Source organism: Sorex araneus, chromosome X (assembly GCF_027595985.1).
Source record: "Sorex araneus isolate mSorAra2 chromosome X, mSorAra2.pri, whole genome shotgun sequence".
NCBI classification, from domain to species: Eukaryota; Metazoa; Chordata; class Mammalia; order Eulipotyphla; family Soricidae; genus Sorex; species Sorex araneus.
In genome coordinates, this window is record NC_073313.1 from 303,286,195 (window position 1) to 303,312,819 (window position 26,625).

The 26,625-nt window shown below is 39.7% G+C and overlaps 1 protein-coding gene across 1 annotated transcript in view; it reads left to right on the top strand.

Moving 5' to 3' along the window:
* The window catches only part of DNAH6 (dynein axonemal heavy chain 6), a 210,701-nt gene that overhangs the window by 14,051 nt on the left and 170,025 nt on the right, over positions 1-26,625 (top strand). The window contains exons 4-9 of the mRNA XM_055122229.1: positions 5,048-5,302; positions 11,671-11,938; positions 22,225-22,359; positions 22,466-22,586; positions 23,414-23,522; positions 25,084-25,252. Of these exons, the coding sequence (XP_054978204.1) occupies positions 5,048-5,302; positions 11,671-11,938; positions 22,225-22,359; positions 22,466-22,586; positions 23,414-23,522; positions 25,084-25,252 (1,057 nt within the window). The remainder of the gene's footprint in view (positions 1-5,047; positions 5,303-11,670; positions 11,939-22,224; positions 22,360-22,465; positions 22,587-23,413; positions 23,523-25,083; positions 25,253-26,625) is intronic.

Here is a 26,625-nt window from a genome sequence, read left to right on the forward strand (position 1 = left end):
CACTTTGGAGTCCCATAGGTGGCTTTTGAGATTTCCTATATGTTTTAGGGACAGCGTCTACTATAGAAAGAAAAATTATTATCATGAAGTATTAAAAAACATACTAAAGGTATCAAAATAAAAAAGTAGGTACTTTATTCACAACATAAAATGCCATCTACCCTTATGCAGTGGGTCCTGGGTCAAAAATAATACTCTATTCTTTGAGTATTGTTTATAGTATTTTTATAGTTTATAGTATTATAAACTCTACTTAAGGTTGTGAGGTAAAACATATAGTCTACACAGCAAATTTTTACTGTTTAGTTCATTTAAAAAACATTGATTTCCTGTAACTTTTCATTTTGACACATCTGTACTGCAAAGCACATGTTAATGACTTTGCATGAGGAAGACCTCATCTCTGGGTGAGCTGCTCTCCTCAGATGCTGTTTCTTCTCACCAGATTCTGCTATCTGCATTTATTTGCCTAGGACTAATTTTCTCTGTTAAATTTCATGAACACTTCAGTTCCACTTAAAGATCCCAAATTCCTTCTCCTGAACCAAGGTGACAGTGAGCAAAATTTCCCATCATTTGAAATTTACATTCCGGAGCTGGAGAGATAGTATGGAGAGTAAGCAGTCAACTCTTGGCTGGATTCCTGGCACCGCATGTGGTCAGCAAAACCTGCAGGAGTGAGCCCGGAGCACAGCCACGTGTGACCAATAAATAAATCACTGTCACTGTCACTGTCATCCCGTTGATCATCGATTTGCTCGAGTGGACCCAGTAATGTCTCCATTAGCCTGAGATTTTTAGCAGCCTCTCTCTACTTGTCCTTCCCAATGGTGCCACATTAGAGGCTCTTCAGGGTCAGGGGAATGAGACCCATCATTTTTACTGTATTTGGCATATGAACACACCACGGGGAGCTTGCTAGGCTCTCCTCAATAAATAAATAAATAAATAAATAAATAAATCTGTCACTGTCATTGTCACGTCATCCCGTTGCTCATCGATTTGCTCGAGCGGGCACCAGTAAATCTCCATTGTGAGACTTGTTACTGTTTTTGGCATATTGAATACACCACAGGGAGCTTGCCAGGCTCTGCTGTGTGGGCAAGATACTCTTGGTAGTTTGCCGGCTCTCCGAGATAAATAAATTTTTGTTTTAACCAAGCCACAAGAGACATTTCCCAAGAAAGTATGCCCGCAGGATAGATTTCCTTCCTTCTTATGGAGATTTTTCTCCTGCATTTCTTCACCTTTCTCCTGAATGGCTCATCAGTTATGTTGCAGATGGGAGAAGTGTCCTCCACCAAAAGAAGTGGGATCCCCAGGTGACTCATGTTGTAAGTCATCTGACTTGCTACTTCGCTTAATATTGCAGATAACTTATGTGAAATGGGCAGTAAGGGAGGCAGCCTTGAAAACAGAGTGCTTCCACTTAACCTGCTCGACCTGCCGTGGCCACCTGGGAAATTTGGAACCATTCAAATCTGCCATGAGTATCTACACAGCATGGATGCTAGTGTCCCACTAGTCCATAGGCAGGTGTCAGGCCATGCCTGAAGTCCCACTTGATCTATATAGCTCACCAACTGTCTCCACCTCTGCCTTTTGGCGGGGAGCTGTTCATAAGCTGGTGCGAGGAATTGCTCTTTGTGGGGAAGGGAGTCCCAACCTCTGCCCAGGTTTTCCAGGAATGTCACCACAACTCACAGAAAAAGAATTTTAGGAAGAGATGAGTAGTGAATTAAAGTTGTCTTATTCAGAGAGATATGAAAGGGGAGAAAAGAAATTAGTGAGAGAGTTCTTTATGAGAGAGAACACAGGCATATGCACTGGAGGAAAAGCCTAGAGTACATATCTCAGGTCAGGACGTGGGTGAATCTACAAGACAAAGCATACATACACATAACGTTTTGAAGGTTATTGCTTTTATAATGTTTTCATCATTTCCCCAAGTGATGTTGGTGAAGACCTGTAAATTACAGACTAAATGATTTGGAAAGGCAACTTTTGTAACCAGCACAAGTTGTAGTATTGGAGATGCTGCCTACCAAGAAATAAATGGATTTTAGGGGCGGAAATGACTTTATATGAACCCTTACAGTAATTAAAGAAAGGAACAGAAGAGAAAATGTGGAGAGCATTTCCCACAATAAAAATACTATTGTAACCATATTTCTCTGACCTTTTTATTGAGAGGCTCCTTTGACTATTGTTAAACATTTCAGGGCTGGGTATCTTTCTGGGATTGGGCTAGAAATGAAAAGCTGAGCATCGGCTCTATCCTGGAGCGTTTTCAAATCTGACCGTTTTCAGAAGTCATCCTGACTTTTACGGGCTGTTTGTTCCCACTGGCCTTATGGCTGAGAGGCCTGGAGGCCTTGGCAGGGCTGAGACAGCTGAGTCCTTCCCGGCCCTCGGGGAACCTAGAGAGCACAGTCCTGGGTACAAAGGGTCCCGGAGGGTGGGTGTGACTTTTATTTATTTATTTATTTATTTATTTATTTATTTATTTATTTATTTACTTTTTAACTCAAATTTGGACTTATGTGAGTGCTTGAGTGGGATCATATTTTGCCATTGAACTTCACTATATCACTGTCATCCCGTTGTTCATCAATTTGCTCGAGCGGGCACCAGTAACGTCTCCATTGTAAGCCTTGTTATTACTGTTTATGGCATATCGAACATGCATGGGTAGCTTGCCAGGCTCTGCCGAGCAGGCAGGATACTCTCGGTAGCTTGCCAGGCTCTCGGAGAGGGGCAGAGGAATCAAACCCGGGCCAGTCACATGCAAGGCAAACGCCATTTCAGCTGTGCTATCTCTCCAGCCCAATTTTGAACTTAAATACAAAGAATTACTCAGATGAATACATGTAGGTCTATTGTTGAAGAAATCTTACTGAGAATGAAATAAAACTTTTTAGAAGTGCTAAATCTAAAGAATGCATATTCAGTTAAGTTTTAATGCTTTAGTCTTACATGAAAATTACGATACTTACTGAAACAATGGGACACAGTAATAATGTCTGTTTCCTCAGTTTGGGGTTTCTGGTTTGGTCTCTTATTTTATGTCAAACACCGCTGTTGCTTCTCTCCCTGGCCTCTAAATGGAAGGAGCACATAAGGCCCTTTGAATTATAGTTATTTTCTCCAAGTTGGAAAGGACCTCAAACTGAACATTCTAGAATTCTCTAACTTCTGCGAAGTATATTTAGTCAGAGACAGAATGAAGTCCCTGGTGAGTACAAAGCTTCTGGGGGCTCTTCCACTGAGCTGTGGTAAGCTGTTTCACCAAGCTATAGTTATCCATTTCTTATTTTTAAAAATGACAGCTGCTAATGGGCAATTTTAAAGTTGTAATTTATCCATTCCCATCAGTTATTCAACAAAGTAGATCTGCAATGTTTATTCTTTTTAATGCCAATGATAGCACAGTAGTAGGGCGTTTGCCTTTCACGTGACCAACCTGTGTTTGATTCCTCCGTCCCTCTCAGAGAGCCTGGCAAGCTACCAAGAGTATCGCGCCCGCATGGCAGAGCCTGGCAAGCTACCCGTGGCGTATTCAATATGCCAAAAACAGTAACAATAATTCTCACAATGAGAGATGTTACTGGTGCCCGCTCGAACAAATCGATGAGCAACGAGATGACAGTGACAGTGACAGTGACCCCTTTAACTACTCAGAGAGAGAGAAAGGGTGATAACTGTAGGTGTGTCAAATTTCCTCAAACACAGTTATCCACTGCACTGTGAGAGATCCTGCCCTGAGTTTGTTGAGGAGGAACAAAGTACGTGGTATCTGGAGGTGCTGAAGGCTCGGGGCTTCTGGGGGAGTAGAACAAAGCTAAAGAGTGTGGAGGCCGGAGCAATATCACCGTGGAGAGGGCGTTTGTCTTGCACACAGCCAACCTGGTTTCAATCCCCAGCATCCCATTCCTGAGTGCAGAGCCAGGAGTAACCCCTGAGCATCACTTGGTGTGATCCAAAAGAGCCAAAAAACAAAAGCAAAAACAAAAAAGCTAAAGTGTGAACATGATGAGTACTTGGTCCTAAAGTTCCAAGAGTGGCCCATGACACAAGCAGCCTCTGTATCTCCTGGGAGCAGGTTAGAAATATAGAATCTCAAGTGTCACCCCCAAATGACTAACCCAGAAGCTGTTTGTTTTTTACTTTGGGTTTGTTTGTTTGTTTGTTTGTGGGCCACACTAGCAGTGTTCAGGTGTGCCTACACTTCTAGCGGTGCCAAGGATCTAACCCAGGGCTCCTCTATCCAAGGCCATGCTTCAGTTCTCTGAACTATCTCCCTGGCCCCCAGAGGCTGCACTTCGTTGGGAAACCCAGGTCATGCACATGCACTGCAAGCAGCTCTGGCTAAGCACAGGGAACTATGCGTGAATAATAGGTAAGCTTCTCCCCAAGGCTGCGGTGCAATATTTTTTACCACTGCTACCAACCTCACATTCACAAAAGAAATAATAATAAATTTCGTTATGGCTGCTGAGTATTTCACTTACTGGAAAGCGTCATGGCTGTAAGAACAGGTAAGGGTTTGAAGAGGCCCCAGCCAGGGATCTGCAGAGCAGTTGATGAGAAGAACTCGGACTCTGATGGACCTCGGGGAGAGAAGGACAGAGGGGGAGAGGGTGGTATTTTGATGTAATAAATATTGAATTAAAGAAAAGGATAAGCCACTGGAAGCTGACTCTGGGGTTGTTTTGTGAGAGGGGTGTACATGCACACATAAGGAGGACTATGGAAGAAGATCTCTGCTCACAAACAGAAACTTTTCACTTTCATGCATGCCTTTGAGCCCTGAGATAGCACAGGGAAGTATAGGATTTAGTCCTCTCTGCGTACTGGGGCTACAGGCAGCACACCTGACTGTACTCCTAGCTCTATACCTGGCAGTGCTTGGGGAAACCATGCTTGTGCCATGAATCCAATCCACATCAACTGAACTCAAGGCAAGCACTTTACCTGCTGTCCACTCCCTCGGGTCTCTAACTTTCTTTGAAACTTACTTGATGTTTTTTTTCTTTTAACTCCAGAGAGCCTCTTTTGAAGCTTTTGCCCCCACGCCTCCTAAAGTGTCACGTACCAGTATTGGAAGAAGAGGTCTCTTTGCGACTCCTTCCTCATCTTATCCTACACACATTTTCAAGGACCAGGAAGAAGTGGTTAAAGCCAACATTCAGAATCCTTTAGAAATTATTAAAATAATTCGTGAAAATGAACATCTTGGATTTCTTTATATGATCCCTGCTGTGCCAAAGTCTTCCATTGAATATGATCCATATAACCTCAAGTGAGTTTTTTTAATGGGATATTAATTTTAAAATAAAAATTGCAAATAATGTTGAAAAACTATTCATAATGGCATAATGATAAAAACAATCAAATGCAATTGATTTTTATGGTGACAAATGAATCTTTCAGTTGAGAAATTCATAACTTAAAATTTTTAATGTGATAATTGGTGATATTTAGTTTCAGGTGTAGTAATTGGATATTTGTGTACATTGCAAAGCAATCAGCGCAGTGAGTCTAGTTAACAAACATCACCATACATGATCACAAAAGATTTTTTCTTTTGATGGCAACTTAAAATCCATATTCATATTCATATATATATATGTATCGTGACACAGAGCTAGAATACACATATACGTCATATAAAGGCCATGGGGTATAACCTACTGAGACCACTGTCATATCTGTTTTCCACTGCTGACTGAAACATTGACACAGAAGCATATTCTCTTATCAACTTCCAAATGTGCAAGCAAATATTTCATGCTGTATATTGTATATTGTGACATTTATTTTCTATTTGGAAGTTGAAAACTTTTTACTTCTTTCACCTACTTCACTGACTTTCTTTCTCCTCTGGCAACCATTAATATGTACTCTTAGCTATCTGTCTTGAGCTTGGTTTTGGTTTTGCTTTTAGTTTCCACATATCAGTGAGATAATACATTATTTGTCTCTTTCTGAACTTATTTTACTTTGGTCTGTCTATATTGTTGCAAGTGGCAGGATCTTATCCTTTTTAATGGCAGAGTAGTATTTCATTGTATGTATAGATTCCATCTATTAATGCTGGGGACTTGTTTTGAGAAATAATAAGTCAGATGATTTCAGTAGTTGTGCCAACATCAAAATAGATCATTACACACACTAGGATGACACAGCTGCCGCACACCTGTGCTGTATTGTATAACCTATTGGGACCACCATCATCTACACACACTGCCATTAACAGGGATGTGAGGGATATCTGACTGTATACAACACCTTTATTCATTTATCCATTGATGAATACATAGGCTGGATTTATGTTTTTGCTATTGTAAATAATGGTGCAGTGAACATGGGCATACAGTTATCTTTTCCTATGAGTGTTTTGTTCCCTTTAGAAGATTAGTCAATAGGAGAATCGCCAGTTACTCTTTTTGGAGAAACTTCCATACAGTTTTTCATACTGGCTCAATACATTTGTATGTCTAACGGATGTATACAAGAGTTCTTGTCTTCACTTCCTCAACAGTGCTTGTTATGTTTGTCATTATGGTTGTACCCATTCTAATGGGTATGAGGTAAAATTTCATTGCTATTTTGATTCACATTTCCCTGATGGGTAGGAATATTGAGCACCTTTTCACGTGCTTGATGTTATCTCTGAGAAAATGTCTTTCCAGATCCCCTTCCTGTTTGTTTTTTTTTTTACTGAATTGTTTGAATTTGTTGTTGTTACTGAGTTGTATGGTCTTTTAAATAATTTTTATACAAGCAACTTAATAGATATGATTTCCAAATATTCTCTCCCATTTGCCTTTTTCTATTTTTATGGTTTCCTTCTCTGTGCAGAGGCTTTTAAAAAGGTTGATATCATTTCACTGTTCATTTCTCTTTTATTGTCTTTGCTTTTGATATCAGATCCAAAATTTCATTACCAAGGCTGATATCATGGAGCTGGCTTACCGTCTGCGCTTTCTTCTAGTTTTGTTACCTCCTATACTCAAGTTTTTCATCCATTTGAATTGATTTTTGAAAATGATATATGGATCCAGAGCTATAATCCAGAAAGTACAGCTTTGCCTTGCATGAAGCCAGCCTAGATTCCATTCCTGGCACCACATATGGTCCCCCAGACCCCACTAGGAGTGATTCCTGAGTGCAGAGATAAGAGTAAACCCTAGGACAGTTGGGTGTTGTCCCCAAAAAAGACAGGAAATGGCATAAAATAGTTATTAAATATTGCTCTTTCAAATATTTCAATAGTTTCAATATTTTCTAAACACCATTTATTTCTTCCCCCGCTGTTATTTGACTCCTTTTCATAAATTGATTTTTAAAAATTATATATATGAAATTTTCTCTTTTCTCATGATACGTTCTTTTAGAAACTAATAGGAGCCATAGACCAAAGACTTCATTTCAGCTGAGAACAGAGATATATTCTATAATAAAAATAGATTGACCAGGTATTAATGCTATACCAACAAACAACAAAACACTATACATTTTTACCACATTGGTTTTTTAATTTTTTTGTTTTTGTTTTGGGATTACACCTAGCAATGATTTCTGAGTACAGAGTCAGGGATCACTCCTGGTTCAACACTCAGAAATCACTGCTGGCAGCACTCAAGGGACCACATTGGGAATTGAACACAGACCAGCCATGTGCAAGTCAAGCGCTTTACCAGCTGTACTATCTCTCCAGCCCCCCCACATTGTTAAATGTGATGAGTTAACTAAGTCCTGGTGATGACTTGTGTAAAGTGGGGAGCAGAGAGGCAGCAGCCTCAAGAAGGGGGTGTCCTTTTTGCTCTACCCACCTCAGTCACCCAGGGAGGCTTAGGACTGATGAGGACATGCTCTGACCACCTGCACGCAACAGACTCCTGTCTCACCAGCTCCACGAGCACTCTTCAAACTGCACCTGAGTCCCAACTAATTTTGCAGGGAGCTATGGAACTCAGGATGAAGTCACTCTTTACAGGAAAGAAAAGCCAGTCCAAAATCTTGCCCAGGCTTTTTCATGTCTGTAAACTTCCTTCATGGAAAGGAATTTCAGGAGGAAATGAATAGTCAAGTAAAACAAGTTTATTTAGAAATAATGCGGAAGAAGAGAGAAATTAAGATGTTCAAGAGAGAGCACAGGCTTCTCCAGAAAAGATACCTGAGTCCACACCTCGGATATGTACTCAGATGTGGGCTATTGTCCCCAGAATGGAGAAGTATCCCACTTGCCTTTGTAGAGTAGGTTTTATAGGTTTTCTGCCAAACTGCCCTAAATGCGATTTTTCTGTGTAGATCAGAGTCCATTGCTATGGTGTTGTCAAAGAAAAGGGCTTGAAACCTTGGGTATCCGCCTTCACATCCTTATCACAACCTCTGTTCTTGCTGGAGCTTCTCTCCAGAGAGGGTCCAGCCTTCTCTGGGTCTGTGCTGGCGCCAGTTAGTTTTATTAAACCCACAAAGTGGGTTTTCCCACAATGTTTTTTGGCTAATTTTGGGCTAGTGACAGAGTCACTTCTGTAAATCCCATCATGCTATTATTGCTTCCTGAGAATTCATTGCCAGGTGCCCCCACCCCACCCCACCCCAGCTACACCAAGCTACCTACTTTATAAGGATCTTTAGTTAAAGAATAATAAAGGCTTCTTCTTTATCAGCAAAATAGGTCTAGTAGAGCATAGCAATAGAACTACAAATTTCCCTTTTTGAGGAAAGTTCAAATTGACTAAAGCACATGTTAAAGAAAGCCTAATTTTCCAAATCATTTCCTAAAAGCAAGGGCATGATGGAACTTACATTCAAAGCAAGTATCCAGAAGACAATTAAATAAAAACTGAATTCTGAAGTTTTGTTTTTTGTTTTTTGTTTTTTTGTACTGTGCTGATGATCAATCTTAGGTCCTAACATATAAGGCAAGTTCCCTACTGCTGAGTTACATCCCCAGCTCTTGTAGCCAAATTTTGAATGCCAAACAATTCTGAATAGGTAAGCATCAGCAAAGGAATTGGAGATCAACCAAAATTAATGTAGAGCAGATGAGCACTCCAAGGCTGAGGATGTGGAGTAAGACACAGAAAATTCTAGGCCTATTAATTTGGGAATTAAACCCTCAGTAAAGGACTAGAAAATCTAAGAATAGGATTGCAAAGAATTCTGCAAAAGCCCTCAATGTCTGCAGATATTTTCTTGACCCCGATGCCTCTTCTAACTACTAACTGGATTGGGCCTGAGGGAAGTCTGTACTCATCTTTGAGAGTAACATTTTCTTAGAGTAGGGAGGAACAAGGTTGGTTTTTAGAAACTTGAAGGATGAATGGATATGAGGAATATAGCAAACCTATACTATTAAAAGAAATTTTAATCAAGGAATAAGTGGTAATTTTGGGTAAAATGGGCATTCAGGTCAAGAAAAAGTTTTATGAAGAGAAACACTACAAAATTAAAGAGAACTTCTATACATTTTTAAATGCAGAGGAAAAGTAGCCCAAAGCCCAGCGATGAAAGGTGAAAGGTGAAACAAATCCTTTTCCATCCCTTTGAGGAACTCATGAAAGACTCCCATTAAAAACACAGTATGTTCATGTTCTAGTGCAAGTAGGAGAAGGAGCATACCTTGGACACCATCCTGCTTTTGTTCTTTGTGTTCAAATGAAGTTTAGTGATTCACAAATATTGTGATCAAATTCACCTATGCAGCTGGTTAAACTAGAACACTGATGGCCACAATTAAAGATTCTGATTCTGCATTGTGCTCAGAAATCTAAACTCTTAGTAACAGTCCTGGTGATTTTGATGCTGATTGACTCAGTCTTTGAAGGAGATTTGAGTATGTTCATTAGCCCTCTGCCATGGAGAGCCACGTAAAGAAGGAAAAGACTCACAACTTGAATATGATGAGGATCTTGCTCTTCTCCTTTATTTCATCTGTTTCTTCATCTGCATAAATTGAAGGATTTCTTTGATGACAGTTCAAAGAGAGGTACATTTAAAACAATCTATTTGTCTTTTTAATTTTGCCACAAAATCTGGCAGTGCTGGGCGTGCTTCTGCATGCAAAATGCATACTTCAGCTCATTTGAGCTGTCACCCTGGCCCCCAGAAAAGCACTCACATGGTGTTGAGGATGTCTAGAAAGTCCCTCCCTGAGATGGTCTGCAGTTCATTGTGAGGGCCTTGAGGATATGGTGCTGCAGTTCTTGGGTTACCAGGGCCACACGCCATAATGCTGAGAATGGGACATGGATGGGGAGATGGGGGAGGGGGCAGTTTCCAGGGATACACCTGAAATGTTTGTGAAACTGTGCACCCACATGCAAAGTAGGTGACTTACTCCCTCTGCCCTCTTCAGCCCCAGAATTTTTCAAAACATGTTATTTTGGGGGGCTGGAGTGATAGCACAGCGGGTAGGGCGTTTGCCTTGCATGTGGCCGACTCGGGTTCAATTCTCAGCATCCCATAGGGTCCCCTGAGCACCACTAGGGGTAATTCCTGAGTGCAGAGCCAGGAGTAAGCCCTGTGCATTACCGGGTGTGACCCAAAAAGCAAAGAAAAAAAGAAACATTATATTTGTTATGTGATAAAATGGATCTTCATAAAGCTTTATCTGTGTCTTGATTCTAATTTCATTTAAGTCATACTGGTAACAAAATGCTTTCATTATTATTATTTCTAAGAGTTAGTAAATAAGACCTTTTTCCAAGTAGATAACATCAAGGGTTATGCTGTTTTAAAAATCTATAATTCATTTGCCTTGCCAGGCTTGCCAGGCTGGCCTTGGTAAGCTACCCTCGGCATACTCAATATGCCAAAAACAGTAACCATAATGGGCCTCATTCCCCTGACCCTGAACACGACAGGGACGAATGGAGACGTTACCGGTGTCCACTCAAGGAAATCAATGAGCAACGGGATGACAGTGATACAGTGATCAGTGATTTGATTTTGTAAAAATCATGGAAGTAAAATTATCAGACATGATTGGCAAGATTCTGAAATCTTTAAGAGCCATAAGATTTCTACATGTTGTTTAAAAGTAGTTCATTTCTTTTTCTTCCGTTTCTTTTTTTCTTCTATTTCCCATTTCCTGCTTCCCTTTTCTTCCCTTTTATATTTAATATAAAAGTAGTTAAATTTTACAAACACTGGAGGTCACCAGAGCGACCTAAGAACTGAACTAAGAACTGAGGTAGCCAAGTGGGAGCTGGGGAAGAAGGGACCTTGGTATAATGGTGGAGGGATATTGACACTGATGATGCATGTGGCACAATAGCATTGTTAGCATAAAACAGTAATATTAATGTTATAGTAATGATACCATGATACCTCAATTTATAAAATAATGAAAATAGTTAAATTTAAAAAAATTTAATATCGGGGCTAGTGCAATAGCACAGCGGGTAGGGCGTTTGCCTTACACACGGCCAACCCGAGTTTGATTCCCAGCATCCCATATGTACCCCAAGCACTGCCAGGAGTAATTCCTGAGTGCATGAGCCAGGAGTAACCCCCATGCATCGCCCGGTGTGACCTAAAAAGAAAATAAAAATTTAACATTTTTCCAGAAACATTTTATCTCTGCAGAACAAAAAAAATTGCTTAATTTTGTATTACTGTTTTACTCACTATTTCTCGATTTTTATTTGTTCATAGAGTTGTGACCTACGATAACATCAACAAAAATGACTACTATACTATTAGCAAACAAGCAGTAACACATATTTTAAGTTATGACATTGAATATAATGAACTTGAACGATGGGAACAAGAATACCTCTATCATAGAGAGCTTATTAAGATTCCAATATTCTCACTTTTCCGGAAATGGAAAGCTTTTACCGTATGGAAGAAGAATGTCCGCTCCAAGAAAATCAATGGATGCAAAAAAACTCTACAAAAACGTTTGTTCATAGTTAATGCAGTGCGTATTTATTTTCTAATGAGTTACTTGCTAAAATGAAGGCTTGATTTGCTACAAGGGCTCACTAAGGAACGCCTCTAAATTGGAATCTTTTATCTCTTTTTTAAGGGTATAAGACTAGATTATAGAAAGCAGTTTTTTAAATATAATGAGTATGAATTATGGCGTGCTTTGACTTTTTTTTAAGTAGCTAGAGGGACTAAGGAGAAACCTGATCATGGACATAACACCTCACAGGTGCAAGGATTCGAGTTTGTTTTCAGACTTTCCCCTTCCTTCTGTTGTTCTTCTAGAGATTTCCTGCATCTCACCTTGGAGCTCCTTGATCTTTTCCTCAGCTGCTATTGTTCTGCTGCTCAGACTTTCTGTCGAGTTTTTGTGTACCACCAAGCATACTCTTCATGTTGTCATTTCTGGCGGTAGTTTTTCATTTCTCCTCTCACACTTACTTGTGCTCTGCTGACTTTCTGTGCCACTATTTTGTCAGTTATCCTCAAAATGGTATTACTTAAATCATTCTCCAAGAATTTACACAGCTAGTCGGTGCTGGCTGAGCCTTCTGTGTCACTGCATTCTCTCACTGAGTGAGGTGGGTTGCTACATGTTTCCCCGTTGGGTACACTGTACTCCTACTGTACTGAGAGTTAACTTTTGTAGTTAGCCCCCCTGAGAGTCTCAGAGGGATTAGGCTGGATATGACTCTTGCCCTTCCTGGCCCATCCTCACCCAGTGACATGAAGTTTAACTGTGAGCATGAAATTTGGTGAGTAGAGCTGTCTTGAGGTTGTGTGTGGGGCTGTGAGTTTCAAAGGTGGAGCTGGCCACGTTTTGGAAGCTGGCCTCACGTGCTGGGGGAAAAGGCAGTTGAGATGAAGAAGGGACAGCCTAGTACATGATGGTTGGAGGGATTGCTTGGAATGGGAGATACATGCTGAAAGTAGACCTAGGACCAAACAGGATGACCCCTTAATATTAGTATTGCAAACCATAATGCCCCAAAGTGGAGAGAGAGAGACTAAGAAGGAATGTACCTGCCACAGAGGCAGGGGGTGGTATGGGGTAAGGGTGGTAGGAGGGATACTGAGAACATTGGTGGTGGAAAATGTGCACTGGTGGAGGGATAGGGACACAATCATTGTATGACTGAATCTTATCATGAAAGTTTGTAACTGTATCTCATGGTGATTCAATAAAAATATTTTTAAAATTTTAAGAAAAAGAAATAGAGGGGCCGGAGCGATAGCACAGCGGGTAGGGCGTTTGCCTTGCACACGGCCGACCCGGGTTCGATCCCCGGCATCCCATATGGTCCCCCAAGCACCGCCAGGAGTAACCTGAGTGCAAAGCCAGGAGTAACCCCTGAGCATCGCTGGGTGTGACCCAAAAAGCAAAAAAAAAAAAAAAGAAATAGAAAAAAGGTGGAGCTGGGCCTGTTGATATGGTGGAGGTCAGGCATGGAGGCTCAATGTTTTATATTTTTATGAGAAGTCACAACTTTCTTCTTGTCTTAGCATTGATAAGACTAGAAGCTTAAAGGTTATTTTGCACTTTTAGTTAAGGATGCAAAATGCAAAAGCATAAAAAAGAGAGTTGCATAGTCTCCATTATTAGAAGCAACCCAGGGTGCAAAGGGGCTGGATGCATGATCCTCTTTGTTGTTGTCCAAGAAAGTTTTATAAAAGTATATTATTTTGACAGGCTGGAGCGATAGCACAGTGTGTAGGGTGTTTGCCTTGCACGTGGCCGACACAGTCTCAATTCCTCCGTCCCTCTCTGAGTGTCCGGCAAGCTACTGAGAGTATCCTGCTGTATGGCAGTGCCTGGCAAGCTACCCTTGGCATATTCGATATCCCAAAAAGCAGTAACAATAAGTCTCACAATGAAGACTAGACATTACTGGTGCCCGCTCGAGCAAATCAATGAACAATGGGATGACAGTGCTATAGACAGTGCATTATTTTGAGCAGATTGGGCTAACCACCAACCCTTATTACTTCCTCTTATCTTTGAGACACTGTGAACTTAGCATCCACAATCATTTGGTGACTCGTTTTCATAGATCATTACATCCTGATGCTTCATTCAGATAACGGGGAAATTTGGTGGTGGGGGGGCGCTTGTTGGGGAATAGCTGGTGATATTTAGAGATTTCTCCTTGCTCTGTGCTTAGGTATCACTCCCTGCCTGAGCTCAGAGGACCATATGTAGTGCCAGGTATCAAATCGGGGTTGGCTGTATGCAACACATGTGTCTTACCACTGTACTGCTCTATGACACTGGAAAAGTTTCAATATTTACTTGGAGGATACATAATCATGGGAAGGGAATTTTAAAGAGTATGTGGCTATACTTAAATAGTTACTAAATCTACTGCACTTCAACTTTATGAGAAGTTTTCTAGTTAGCCCCCAAGAATGAACTGGCTCATAGCTAATCATATGCTAAGACTTATGGTCCCTTTCTGTTGTCCTTTTCAAGTTAGATGCTCCAACTTCACTTTGTATTTGGTAATCTGAAAAATCATAATTTAAACCTTGTCTCTTAAAACGTTGTTAAAGGTCAATAGTGAAAGATAATTATTAAAATGTTAGTTATTAAAATGTCATTAAAATTAAAGAATATTAAAGAAATAGTATTGACATAGATACCAGTGCAAAAGAAAAACTCAAAGGGTGTGGCCCCCTAACAGTCCAAACCCTAAAATGGTCAATTTCATGGCATCCATCATAGCAAGGATTCTGTCTGAGTTGTAGGAAATATTCTAGCCCTTAATGTCATCAACCTCAACCCCTTTACATCTAATTTAATGAACAACCCTTTCATCATTTAAACCTGTTTAACTGCCTTTTTTTCACTACCACATATCTTCTATCATAATTGGACCCCATCGTCCACAAACTTGTTTCTGCAAAAAAGTAGTTCTGCTGTCTATTAAGGTCTTTTCTCATATTTTACATGCTAAGTGTTGTGATTCTCTCTGTCCAACATACCAGTAGTGCTTCAGCCTTTATGAAAGCAGGCACGAAAGTTCTCATCCTTTTAAATTTAGATTGATCTATACACAATTTATGGATTAGCTATTTGCTATGATTATCCACACACTTCTCACCAGTCTCACATTGTTAATGAAACTGTCTTCGAAATGTTTGTTTTAATAGAGATACAGTGGGGGCTGGAGTGATAGCACAGCGGGTAGGGCATTTGCCTTGCACGCGGCCGACCCGGGTTCGATTCCCAGCATCCCATATGGTCCCCTGAGCGCGTAGGGGAATTCCTGAGTGCAAAGGCAGGAGTAACCCCTGTGCATCGCCGGGTGTGACCCAAAAAGAAAAAAAAATAGAGATACAGTGGTCATTCCTAGTGGTGCTGCCCTTAGTAGTATGACTTTGAAAGTTTAGTGCTTGGAATAGTGCTCTAGTTCTTAAGGCCTCTCACAGGGCCACAGGTGCAGTGACCCACCGGGGCTGCTCCAGCGGTACTGGAGACCACCGAGGCAATGCTCAGAGAGACATGAGTGCTTGAAACCTTCTTCTTCTTTTTTTTTTTTTTTTTGCTTTTTTGGTCACACCCAGTGATGCTCAGGGGTTATTCCTGGCTCTGCACTCAGGAATTACCCCTGGCCTGCTCAGGGGACCATATAGGATGCTGGGAATCGAACTGGGGTCGGCCGCATGCAAGGCAAATGCCCTACCCGCTGTGCTATCACTCCAGCCCATGCTTGAAACCTTATTAAGTTGTGCCTACATTTCCATGTAAAATTTTGATTGAAACATAAAATTACTTCAATTGAAATAGAATTTTAATTTCATTTTAAAGTACACAATTCAATGGTTTTTATTAACAGTTGATCAACCATCCTCCCAATGTTGGAATATTTCCATCATTCAAAAAAAAAAAACTTAAGGGGACTGGAGCAATAGCACAGCAGGTAGGGCGTTTGCCTTGCACACAGCCAACCTTGGTTCGATTCCCAGCATCCCATATGGTCCCCCGAGCACTGCCAGGAATAATTCCTGAGTGCAGAACCAGGAGTAACCCCTGTGCATTGCTGGGTGTGACCCAAAAAGCAAAAAATAAAAAGCAAAGAAACTTCACTACCCATTAATTATTATTCTCCATTCCTCCCCCAAATTGCTCTCCCTCTCACATCCCAACTCAAGGAAACCACTAAATTCATTTTAGTTTCCACTGACTTGCCTTTTCTGTATGTTTTATAGAAATGGACTAACAACATATTTGTGGCGTGCTTTTCACTTACCATACTTTGTGCTGGCTTTTTACTGAGCAGAATGTTTTTAAGATTAATCTGTGTTGTAACATAGTATTTCTCTATATTGGCAGATAATATTCCATTGCGTGTTTTATTTTTTCATTCATTTATTGTTATATATTTGTGTTGCACCCACTTTGAGGCTATGTTGGGTAGTGCTGCTGTGAACATTTGTGTGTCAGTTTTGTTGACGCATATGTTTTTTTTCTCATCTGTATATATCTAGAAGTAACACTTATGGTTTATCAATAACTGTTTATTTCTTCCTAGAGCTGCAGAAAATTTTCCAAAGCAACAGCACAATTTTACATTCCCATCAACAGCATGCAAGGGTTGTTTCCCCATATTCTCACCATTATATCTTCTCTTTCATTATAACAATTTCTACTGGTATTGTGGTATCTGATTGTGATATTGATTTTTATTTCCTTGGTGGAAATAAATGACAGTGAGTGTACTGATTAGTTCATGTGCCTACTCTATATATTATTTGGAGAATTCACTATTCAGATACTTTACCCATTTTTTATTGGAGTACTTTTATTTTATGATGATTGGGCTCTAGGAGTTACTTTTATATTCTGAATATGTCTCAACCAATATGTGAAAATGCAAATTTTTTTCATTTGATTGTATGTACCCTTTGAAGAACGAAACATCTCTGTTTTTGTTGTTGCTGTTGTTTGTTTTTTTGGCCATACCTAGCAGTGCTCAGGGTTACTCCTGGCTCTGAACTCGGGAATCACTCCTAGCATGGCCAGAGGACCGTATGGAATTCTAGGAGCTTGAACCCAGCTTACTGCTTTCAAGGCAAGCACCCTACCCGCTGTGCTGTTGCTCCGCCCCCCAAATGTCTTTACTTTGATCATGTCCATCTTTTTTTTGCTGCTGTTTTTATCTTTATTTATTTTTTAATGAATCAGACTTATAAACTTCCGTGATTACGTTTGAGTCATACAATGATCAAGTATCCATCCCTCCCCAGTGCCCATTCTCTACCACCAATGTTCCCAGTATCCCTTCTTCCACCCCTATCCCTTCCCACCCCATGCCACTGTGGCCGGCACATTCTCTCTTACTCTCTCTCTCTCTCTGGGTGTTATGGTTTGCAATACAGGTACCAAGCAGCCATCATGTTTGGTCCATAGTCTACTTTCACGTTCATCTCCCATCCTAAGCAAGCCTTCCAACCATTACTTAGTGGTCCCTTCTCTATTCCAGCTGCCCTTTCCCCCAGCATATGAGAGTGGCTTCAGAGCTGTGGAGTGATCCTCCTAACCCTTATCATACTATCCTTAGGTGTTAGTTTCCCATTATGTTACTTTATATTCCATAAATGAATGAAGTCATTCTATGTCTGTCCCTCTCTCCCTCTCTGACTCATTTCACTTAGCATGATACTCTCCATGTCCATCCATTATATGCAAACTTCATGATTTCATCTTTTCTAACAGCTGCATAGTATTCCATTGTGTAGATGAACCAAAGTTTCGTTAGCCAGTCATCTGTTCTCCAGCACTCAGATCTTTTCCAGATTCTAGCTATTGTATATTTACAATACACAATAAATATACAAGTGCAGATGTCTTTCCTACTGTACTTTTTTGCATCTCTGGGGTATATTCCCAGAAGTGGTGTTGCTGGGTCAAATGGTAACTCAATTTCTAGTTTTTTGAGAAACGTTCATATTGTTTTCCAAAAGAGCTGGACAAGCCAGCATTCCCACCAGCAGTGAAGGAGAGTCCCTTTCTCCCTACATCCACACCAACACCAGTTGCTTTTGTTTTTTTGAACATGTGCCAGTTTCTATGGTGTGAGATGATATCTCATTGTTGTTTTGATTTGCATCTCCCCGATGATTAGTGATGAAGAGCATTTTTTGATGTGCCTTTTAGCCAATCAGATGTCTTCTTTGGGGAAGTTTCTGTTCATTTCATCTACCCATTTTCTGACGGGATTGAATGTTTTCTTCTTGTAGAGTTCAACAAATGCCTTGTATATTCTTGATATTAACCCCTTATCAGAAGGATATTGGGTGAATATGCCTTCCTATTCTGCAGATTGTCTTTGTATTATGGTCACTCTTTCTCTTGAGGTACAGAAGCTTCTTAGTTTAAGATAGTCCCATTGTTTATCTCTGTTTCCACTTGCTAGGTCAGTGGCGTGTCATCTTTGAAGATACCTTTAGCTTCATTGTCGTGGAGGCTTTTGCCGGCCTTTTCTTCAATGGTACCTTATGAGTTCTGGTCTGATGTTGATGTCTTTAATCCATTTTGAACTGATTTTTGTGCATGGTGTTAAGTAGAGGTCTGAGCCCATTTTTTTTTTTTTTGCATGTAGCTGTCCAGTTTTGCCTTGCTGCTATTTTTAAATGTTTACTTATTCATTTTTATTATTACATTTTGGGTAACACTATTAGCATATTGTTAATTTCTATGGTTTTTATGTACTGTAAATGTATCTCCTACAAAGTATCCAAAATCCTTCACCACTGTCCTTACATTCCTCCTAATCTCTCTCTTGATTTTCTCTCCCCATTCCTTTTCCTTTCCCCTCTATTTGTTAATCTCAGTCTTGTAATCCTAGGCTAAGGCTCTATAATTGTTAATACTGCCTGTCCTCTTCTTTTGTTTTCCATATATCATAGATGAGTAAGGTCATATGTATTTTTTCTTCTCCCATCTGACTTATTTCAATTAACATCCTGCCCTCCAGTTCATCCAAGTTACAGCAAACTGAGATTTCATCTTTTATTACAGTTACATAGTATTCCATTGAGTTTATATTCCACAACTTCCTTATCCATTCATCAGTTATTGGACATTTGTGTTGTTTCCATAGCCTAGCTAGTGTAATGAATGCTGCAGTGAACATGGGCTTGCATATTTGAATTAATGTTTTGTGTGTTTTAGGGGTGGATGCCAAGAAGTGGAATCACTATGTCATATGGAGGATTTTATTCTTACTTTTTGGAGAAATGTCTATACAATTCTCTATAGCAGCCAAACCAATGACATTTCCACTCATTTGTCTTTCTATTTTAGCCTGAGTTTCTTTGCCATATAAAAATCTTTCTAATTTGTTTTTATTTTTGTTATATTTGCCAATAGAGTCAAATCACTGAAGAGATCTCTGAGGTCCATATCCTGGAGAGTTCTGCTTATACTTTCCTCAGAGTATTCTATGAATTCTGGTCTGGTCTCTAGATCTTTAATCCACTTTGAATTAAGATTTCTAGTATGAGATATGGGTCAATTTTTTTCCTTTTATTCCTTTTTTCCTTTTTTTTTTGTCTAGCTATTCAGTTTTCCCTTGCTGCTCTACTTTTTGCTGTGATGGCTAAATAAAACTATTTCCTGGTCCAATATCACTAAACCAAGATTTACTCCCATGTTTTCTTTTAAGAGTTTTATAACTTTTAGCTTTTAGCTTTTATTTTTTATTTATTTTATTTTTTTGCATTTTGAGTCACACCCAGTGATGCTCAGGGGTTACTTCTGGCTCTGCACTCAGAAATTACTCCTGGCGGTGCTTGTGGGGGACCATATGGGATGCTGGGGATCACACCCAGATTGGCCATATGCAAGGCAAATGCCCTACCGGCAATGCTATCGCTCCAGCCCATTAGCTTTCATTTTTAAGTCCTTGTTAACCTTGAGTTTATTTTTCCTTATGATTTGAGGTAGGAGTCCAACTTCATTCATTTTTCTGTGACTTTCCAGTTTTTCCAGCACCATTTTCTTAAATGGTGGAATTATTCTGAAAACCTTGTCAAAAGTCAGTTGAGGGGCTGGAGCAATAGCACAGCAGGTAGGGCGTTTGCCCTGCACGTGGCCGACTCGGGTTGATTCCCAGCATCCCATATGGTCCCCCGAGCAGGCTAGGGGTAATTCCTGAGTGCATAAGCCAGGAGTAACCCCTGTGCATCACTGGGTGTGACCCAAAAAGCAAAAACAAAAAAAAAAGTCAGTTGATTATCACTGTGAAAACTTCTGAACTCTAAATTCTATATTGTTGATCTTTACCAGTCTTTATACCTGTATTGCACTGTCTTGATTACTATAGCTTCCTAGTAAAATTTAAAGCATGGAAGCTTGAGTTCCTGAGCCCCTTGAGTTTTCACACTAAATTTTAAAATCTGTCAATTTTAAAAAGACACAAGTTTGGATTTTAATAGGGATTACTTTCTCTCTATTTAAATGGTTTGCATGGATCAATTTAGGAAGTACTTTCATCTTTAAATATCTCATTCATGAATATGTGTAGCTTTCATTTATTTATAACTTATTCAATTTCTCTAAGCAGTATATTCAGTTTTCAGGTTATATATTCTTTAATTCTTTCATTAAATTTATTCTGAAATATTTTATTCTTTTTGATACCATTGTAAGAGGGTTCTTTATTTAATTTTTGGATTTTTGATCACATATATGTATATTATCACTTCACTTATATTGCTTGTCATCCTGTTGCTTATTGATTTGCTTGAGTGGGCACCAGTAACGTCTCCATTCATCCCTGTAGCGTGTTGTTCAGCCAAAAACAGTAATAATATGCACATTATAGATAGAATAAATAAATAGTATTCAAATATGTATTAAAAGAAGTTCTTTATAAGAATATGATTGATTTTTTAAATGTTGAACCTGTTTCCTGAAACTTTAAAGAATTTTTTTGGCTCTTGGAGTGATAGCACAGCGGTAGGGCATTCGCCTTTCACTCAACCAACCCCGTGTTCAATTCCTCCGCCCCTCTCGGATAGCGAAGCAAGCTACCGAGAGTATCGCGCCCACACAGCAGAGCCTGGCAAGCTATCTGTGGTGCATTGGATATGCCAAAAACAGTAACAATAAGTCTCACAATGAGAGATATTACTGGTGCCCGCTCGAACAAATCGATGAGCAATGAGATGACAGTGACAGTGACAGTGACAATTTCCTTAGAATATTCTGTGGCAGAGTATGTCTTCAACAAATAAAGTTCCAGGAGACTGGAGAGATAGCACAATGGGTAGGCTGTTTGCCTTGCATGTGGCCGACCCGGGTTCCATTCCCAGCATCCCATATGGTCCCCTGGGCACCGCCAGGAGTAATTCTTGAGTGAAGAGTCAGGAGTAATCCCTCGCCGGGTGAGACCCCCAAAAAAGCAAAAAAAAAAAGCCCCCCCCCAAAATAAAGCTTCATTCTTTCTCTCCAATATAGATTATTTATTTACTTTTCTTCACTAAGTTTTCTGATTGGAAATTTTTTGTTGAAAATAAGTGGCAAGCCAGAAGTCCTTTTCTTGTTCCCGACCTTATCAGGAAAGATTTTTGTATGATGTTATAAGGAAAATGATCCTGTTAAAACTGCTAAATAATCTTATCATGAATGCCTATCAAATGCTTATTCTGTGTCTATTGAGGTTGTTGTGCAAATTTCTCCCTTTATCCTATCAATATTGTTTATTTGCTCTCAGTTTGTAATGAAAAGACATAATTAAAAGACATGCTTTCAAAATAAAAAGAAAGTAATTTAGACAAATTAAATCTTGTCATTCAAAAAATATGGTCAGGACAAAATCTCAGAGAGTTCCTGCTTAATACATGTGAATTGCATGAGAGAGACATAGAGAGAAAGAGAGAGAGAGAGAGAGAGAGAGAGAGAGAAGAAAAGTGCCTGCCATAGAGACAGAAAGAAGGTGGGGGTGATGGGAGGGAAACTGGGGACACTGGTGCTGGGAAATGTACACTAGTGGAGGGATGGGTGTTGGAACACTGTATGACTGAAACCTAAATATAAACAGCTTTGTAAGGGTCTATCTCACAGAAATGCAATAAAAAAGTAAAAAAAATGTATACATATATATGTGCATTGCTGTTGTAGCTAACATGGGCTGTATATTTTCCTTAATAGCATTCTTGTTTTCTAAATATTTACGTACTTTAAAAGAGAGTTAATAATTGCTATTATTAGAATTCTTTAATAATAGTCTTTATTAGTATTATCAGTCTTTAATAATTCCTATTTCTATTCAGAATTTACAACCAGCTCTTCTTAAAATAAAGGAAATGTGCTATCAATTAAGTTTTATGGCACTTTGCAGTATTGAAAGAGGTCATACTTACACCCTGCAAGAATTTAGGACTGCCCAAGTTATACGTGTAGGAGAGGTAGGAAATTTTGTTTCACGTTTCCATTTTGTCTAAATCTCAAGATTTCTTTTCCCTATTAGTGCTATTTTGCTTCCACTTATTATGCGTACTTGTCAATGTCTAGGTGACAGAAAACCTGGCAGAATTTCGAAATGAAGCTAAACAGGTGGTCAGGAGAGCATGTCGAATTGCTCTGCGTGCTGAAGGGTTTGTTCCTGACGACTGTATATCTGATTATACTGAAGGTATGAAAGGTGTAGAATTGGAATGCATAAGAAGTGGCTGCTTTCTGAAACACTTTTTCAACCTAGTTTAAGTTTGTTTTTGTTGTGTTTTGGGTCACACCCGATAACACTCAGGGGTTACTCCTGACTCAGCACTCAGGAATTGCTCCTGGTATATACCAGATGTGTACTGTATAGGATGCTGGGGATCAACCCCATATTTCATGTCAGCAGCATGGAAGACAAATGTCCTATTTGCTGTACTATTGCTTCAGCCCCAACTTCTCAAGTTTTGATTATCCTACTTTCCAACTTTGCCAAACTTTAATAGGTGTATCACTTATACATTGGTTTGTCCTTTCAACATGTGCATTTTGAAGCTGGAAAGAAAACAGTAAATACTGCATTTTTTTGCTTGTGTGTAGTATTTCTAAGTTGGTTACAGAACCTGTATTACTCAAGCCACTTATACTTATACTGCTTCACTATTATTTTATAGTGCTAAAGGGCATGTCCACTCTAGTCTGGTATAGGCAATAGGTTTGTTAAAAATAAGTGTCTGCATGGATTTCGGGGTTGGTCTCAGTTGATTAAAATGCAGGTGGAAAAGGAGCATAACTGTTCTTGGGAAAGAGGTGCCATAGAAAACATTGATCAAGTCTTGTTAAAGACAGCTTAAGGAAATCATCTATAGGCTTTTGTGGAGCTGAATATCTTTGATGTGGAGTTCTTTTGGAGTTTGAAATATCACATGACCCAAAGCCTTTTTTTTTTGGTATTTGAATTTTCAAAAATAAATGCATGCCATTGTTCACAAGAGTTCTTGTTGTGTCTTCTACTGTTCTTAGATTTTTACAAAGTATCAGATGGCTTTGAGTTGGCTTCTTTTGGAAACAATGAGAAAATGACTTACACGGAGCAGGCCAGCAAAAGGCATCACTGTGTGCGGCTGACATGGTAAATGCCATTTCTCTTATGAAAAAAACGAGCGCATGCATCCTCCTCCTCAAGTTTCATTAACAATTAAGACCTTCGTCCCAGATTCGCTAACAGTAACGAGGCATCTGAGGGCTGTGATAACCTGACAGTAGAGCCTATTCCTCCAGTTGCCAACAAACAGAACTGCCTCTGGGGATGGCAAGCTGAGAGTGGAACCACGCAAAGTGGAGAGCGCCTCTGATCTCTGAGCCACTGTTTCCTTCTAGCTCAGTCTGGGGCCTGGGCTAACTCTGTTGTGCCTGCTAAGAAGTTAGTCACACAGACTTAGTCCACAGCCACCTTCCGTAAACCTAGAGAACTTCTCTTTTAGGCTACTCAAGTGCTTCAGGCAATTGTATTGCACTATAGCACTGTAGCACTGTCATCCCATTGCTCATCGATTTGCTCAAGCAGGCACCAGTAACATCTCCATGGTGAGACTTGTTGTTATTATTTTTGGCATATTGAATATGCCAAGGGTAGCTTGCCGGGCTCTGCTGTGGGGGCAGGATACTCTCGGTAGCTTGCCGGGCTCTTGGAGAGAGATGGAGGAATTGAACCCGGTTTGGCCGCATGCAGGGCAAACGCCCTACCCACTGTGCTATCACTCCAGTCCAGGCACCTGTATTACCACATAAAATTTTACTGTTCCTGAAATGTGTTATGCACCTGGGAGAGCAGAGAGGAAAGTCTTCCTTCCCGGTGGGGCCTTGTCAGAGGTCCATTTCTCACTAGCATTAGTCCTGCCACCTGCTTACCTAACTCTGGATCTTAATGTAGACTGTTGCAGCATTTGGATTTTCTAAAACTTCTTATAGAACAAATCACTCTGAAACAAAATCCCTGAACATTACCTGAAGAGTTGGTTACTATTTTCTGTGCTCACCTAGTCCAGCTTTGACAGCTGTCTTAATTGTGCTAAATTGTTTCACCGTAATAGTTTATGCATGAGGTCATATTATAAACAAGTCTTCATCTAAACAATGGCCAATAAAGCTGTCTCAAAGGTCACTTCGTAGACCTACAGATATTAGAAGTGTCTTGGGTTCCAACTAAGCTGAATAAAATGTTTATGTTTTGCTGACTTATTTTGCATTCTAAGCACCTCATCAAGAGAAGATAAAATCTGTAACTTCAGTTTAGTAGTTTCTGTCAAGCAACATTCAGTAGCAAATATGTACTATTAGAGTGTAAGTTGTCAGTGTAAGTTACTGATATTTCTAAATCATCTTAAAAACGTCTTTGTTCATTTGGCTAGGTGAGCTGTATGCATTTTCCATATAACTATGTTGCTCATTAAATAGCATATTGAATAGTTGGAACACTAATCTATATTGATGCTCTATATTTCAATACACTTGTGTTTTAAAATGAAGAATGTGTAAGAACTACTCTTCGGAGCAATGAATAATATTGTAACATAAATGTAAATTTAAGAAAAATTGCATTTTAACATGTTTTAACTTGCTTTATGTCATCTTCAAAAATATGTAACAAATATAGAAAACTGAAGCTAAATGTTTTTTTTTTTCATTTCAAGCTTTATTCGCCTATGTGACTATTTAATTGAGAACACTCTGCACTACCTCACAGTAAATTCTCTGAGGTCTCTTTTGAATTATCTTTCTGAGAAGTTAAAGCGAACACCTCCAGCAGATATCATTCAGAAATGGATTACTGACGATAAACCTGAAGTCACTGATAAGAAGGTCTATTCATATTTTTAAAAATTTAATTCACTAGTTTGCATTTGTTCAGTAGTATTTATGTAAGTTATTCTATTTACTGTGTAGTGGAAAATAGAAAAACTCCTTAGAAGAATTTGCAGTATAACCACAGCCAATCATATGTTATTAAATGATAGAATAAAAATCATCTTAGCAACAAGATTCTAATAATAGAGAAACAGTCCACTCACTGCATTGAACGTTGCTGTGTCTCTCCTAGGACTCTGCTAAGGTTACTCATGTGTCCACTAAACTAATCTTTCTTAAGTATACCTACTTTGTGCCAAATGTGGCATAGATAGTGAGCTTAGATCCTTATTACCCAGAAATTTAGAGTTGGGAGTTATCATGACATGAGTTGCCAAGGAATAGGTGGTAAGGTGGTATAAATGAAGAGAAGAAAAACAGTGGTTTGAGATGACTAGAAGCAAATCATGAGAGCAAACCTTTGTGCTTTGAATGACTAACTTCTTGGGAAGACATTTGAGATCTTTACCATAAAGTTGTGCCAGTTTGTACATTCTTGCATAGCTGAGAAGAAAAGCATATTGTCTCATATCCATGTCACTGTATCACTGTCATCCCATTGCTCATCGATTTGTTCCAGCCAGCACCAGTAACATCTCCATTGTGAGACTTCTTGTTACTGTTTTTGGCATATCAAATACACCATGGGTAGTTTGCCAGGCTCTGCTGTGTGGGCAAGATACTCTTGGTAGCTTGCTGGGCTCTCCAAGACGGGCAGAGGAATCAACCCAGGTCGTCCGGGTGCAAGGCAAACACCCTACCCACTGTGCTATCAGCCCCAGCCCCCTCATATCCACATTAACCAAGAAACTTTGTTTCTCCCATCCTAGATAATAACCTCATGACAGAATACCTAAAAGTAGCAAAATGTGTTCACTTAGTTTTATCAAGTTTTCTACAGACATATTTCAACTTTCTCCCCCAGAAACCCCAAAATATGATTTCTCTAGCACATCATTTACCTTTTCACCAAAAGCTGAATTTTCATTCTTTTTTTCACTTTCTCCTTTTCCTTTTTTCTTTTTTGCTCTTGCTTATGTTTTGAGTCACACCTGACTGTTTTCAGGGATTATTCCTGGCCCCGTACTCAGGGATTGCTTTAGGCAGGCCTTGGAGGACCACATGGGGTGCAGAGGACTAAACTCAGGTTGGCTGTGTGCAAGGTCTCCAACATAATTCATTCTCATTCCTTTCTCTCCCCCTGTATTTAATTGCTTCTTAAAAATTAATTTTATATTTTTGGGGCTGGAGCAATAGCACAGCGAGTAGCATTTGCGTTGCACGCGGCCAACCCAGGTTCAATTCCCAGCATCCCATATGGTCCCCTG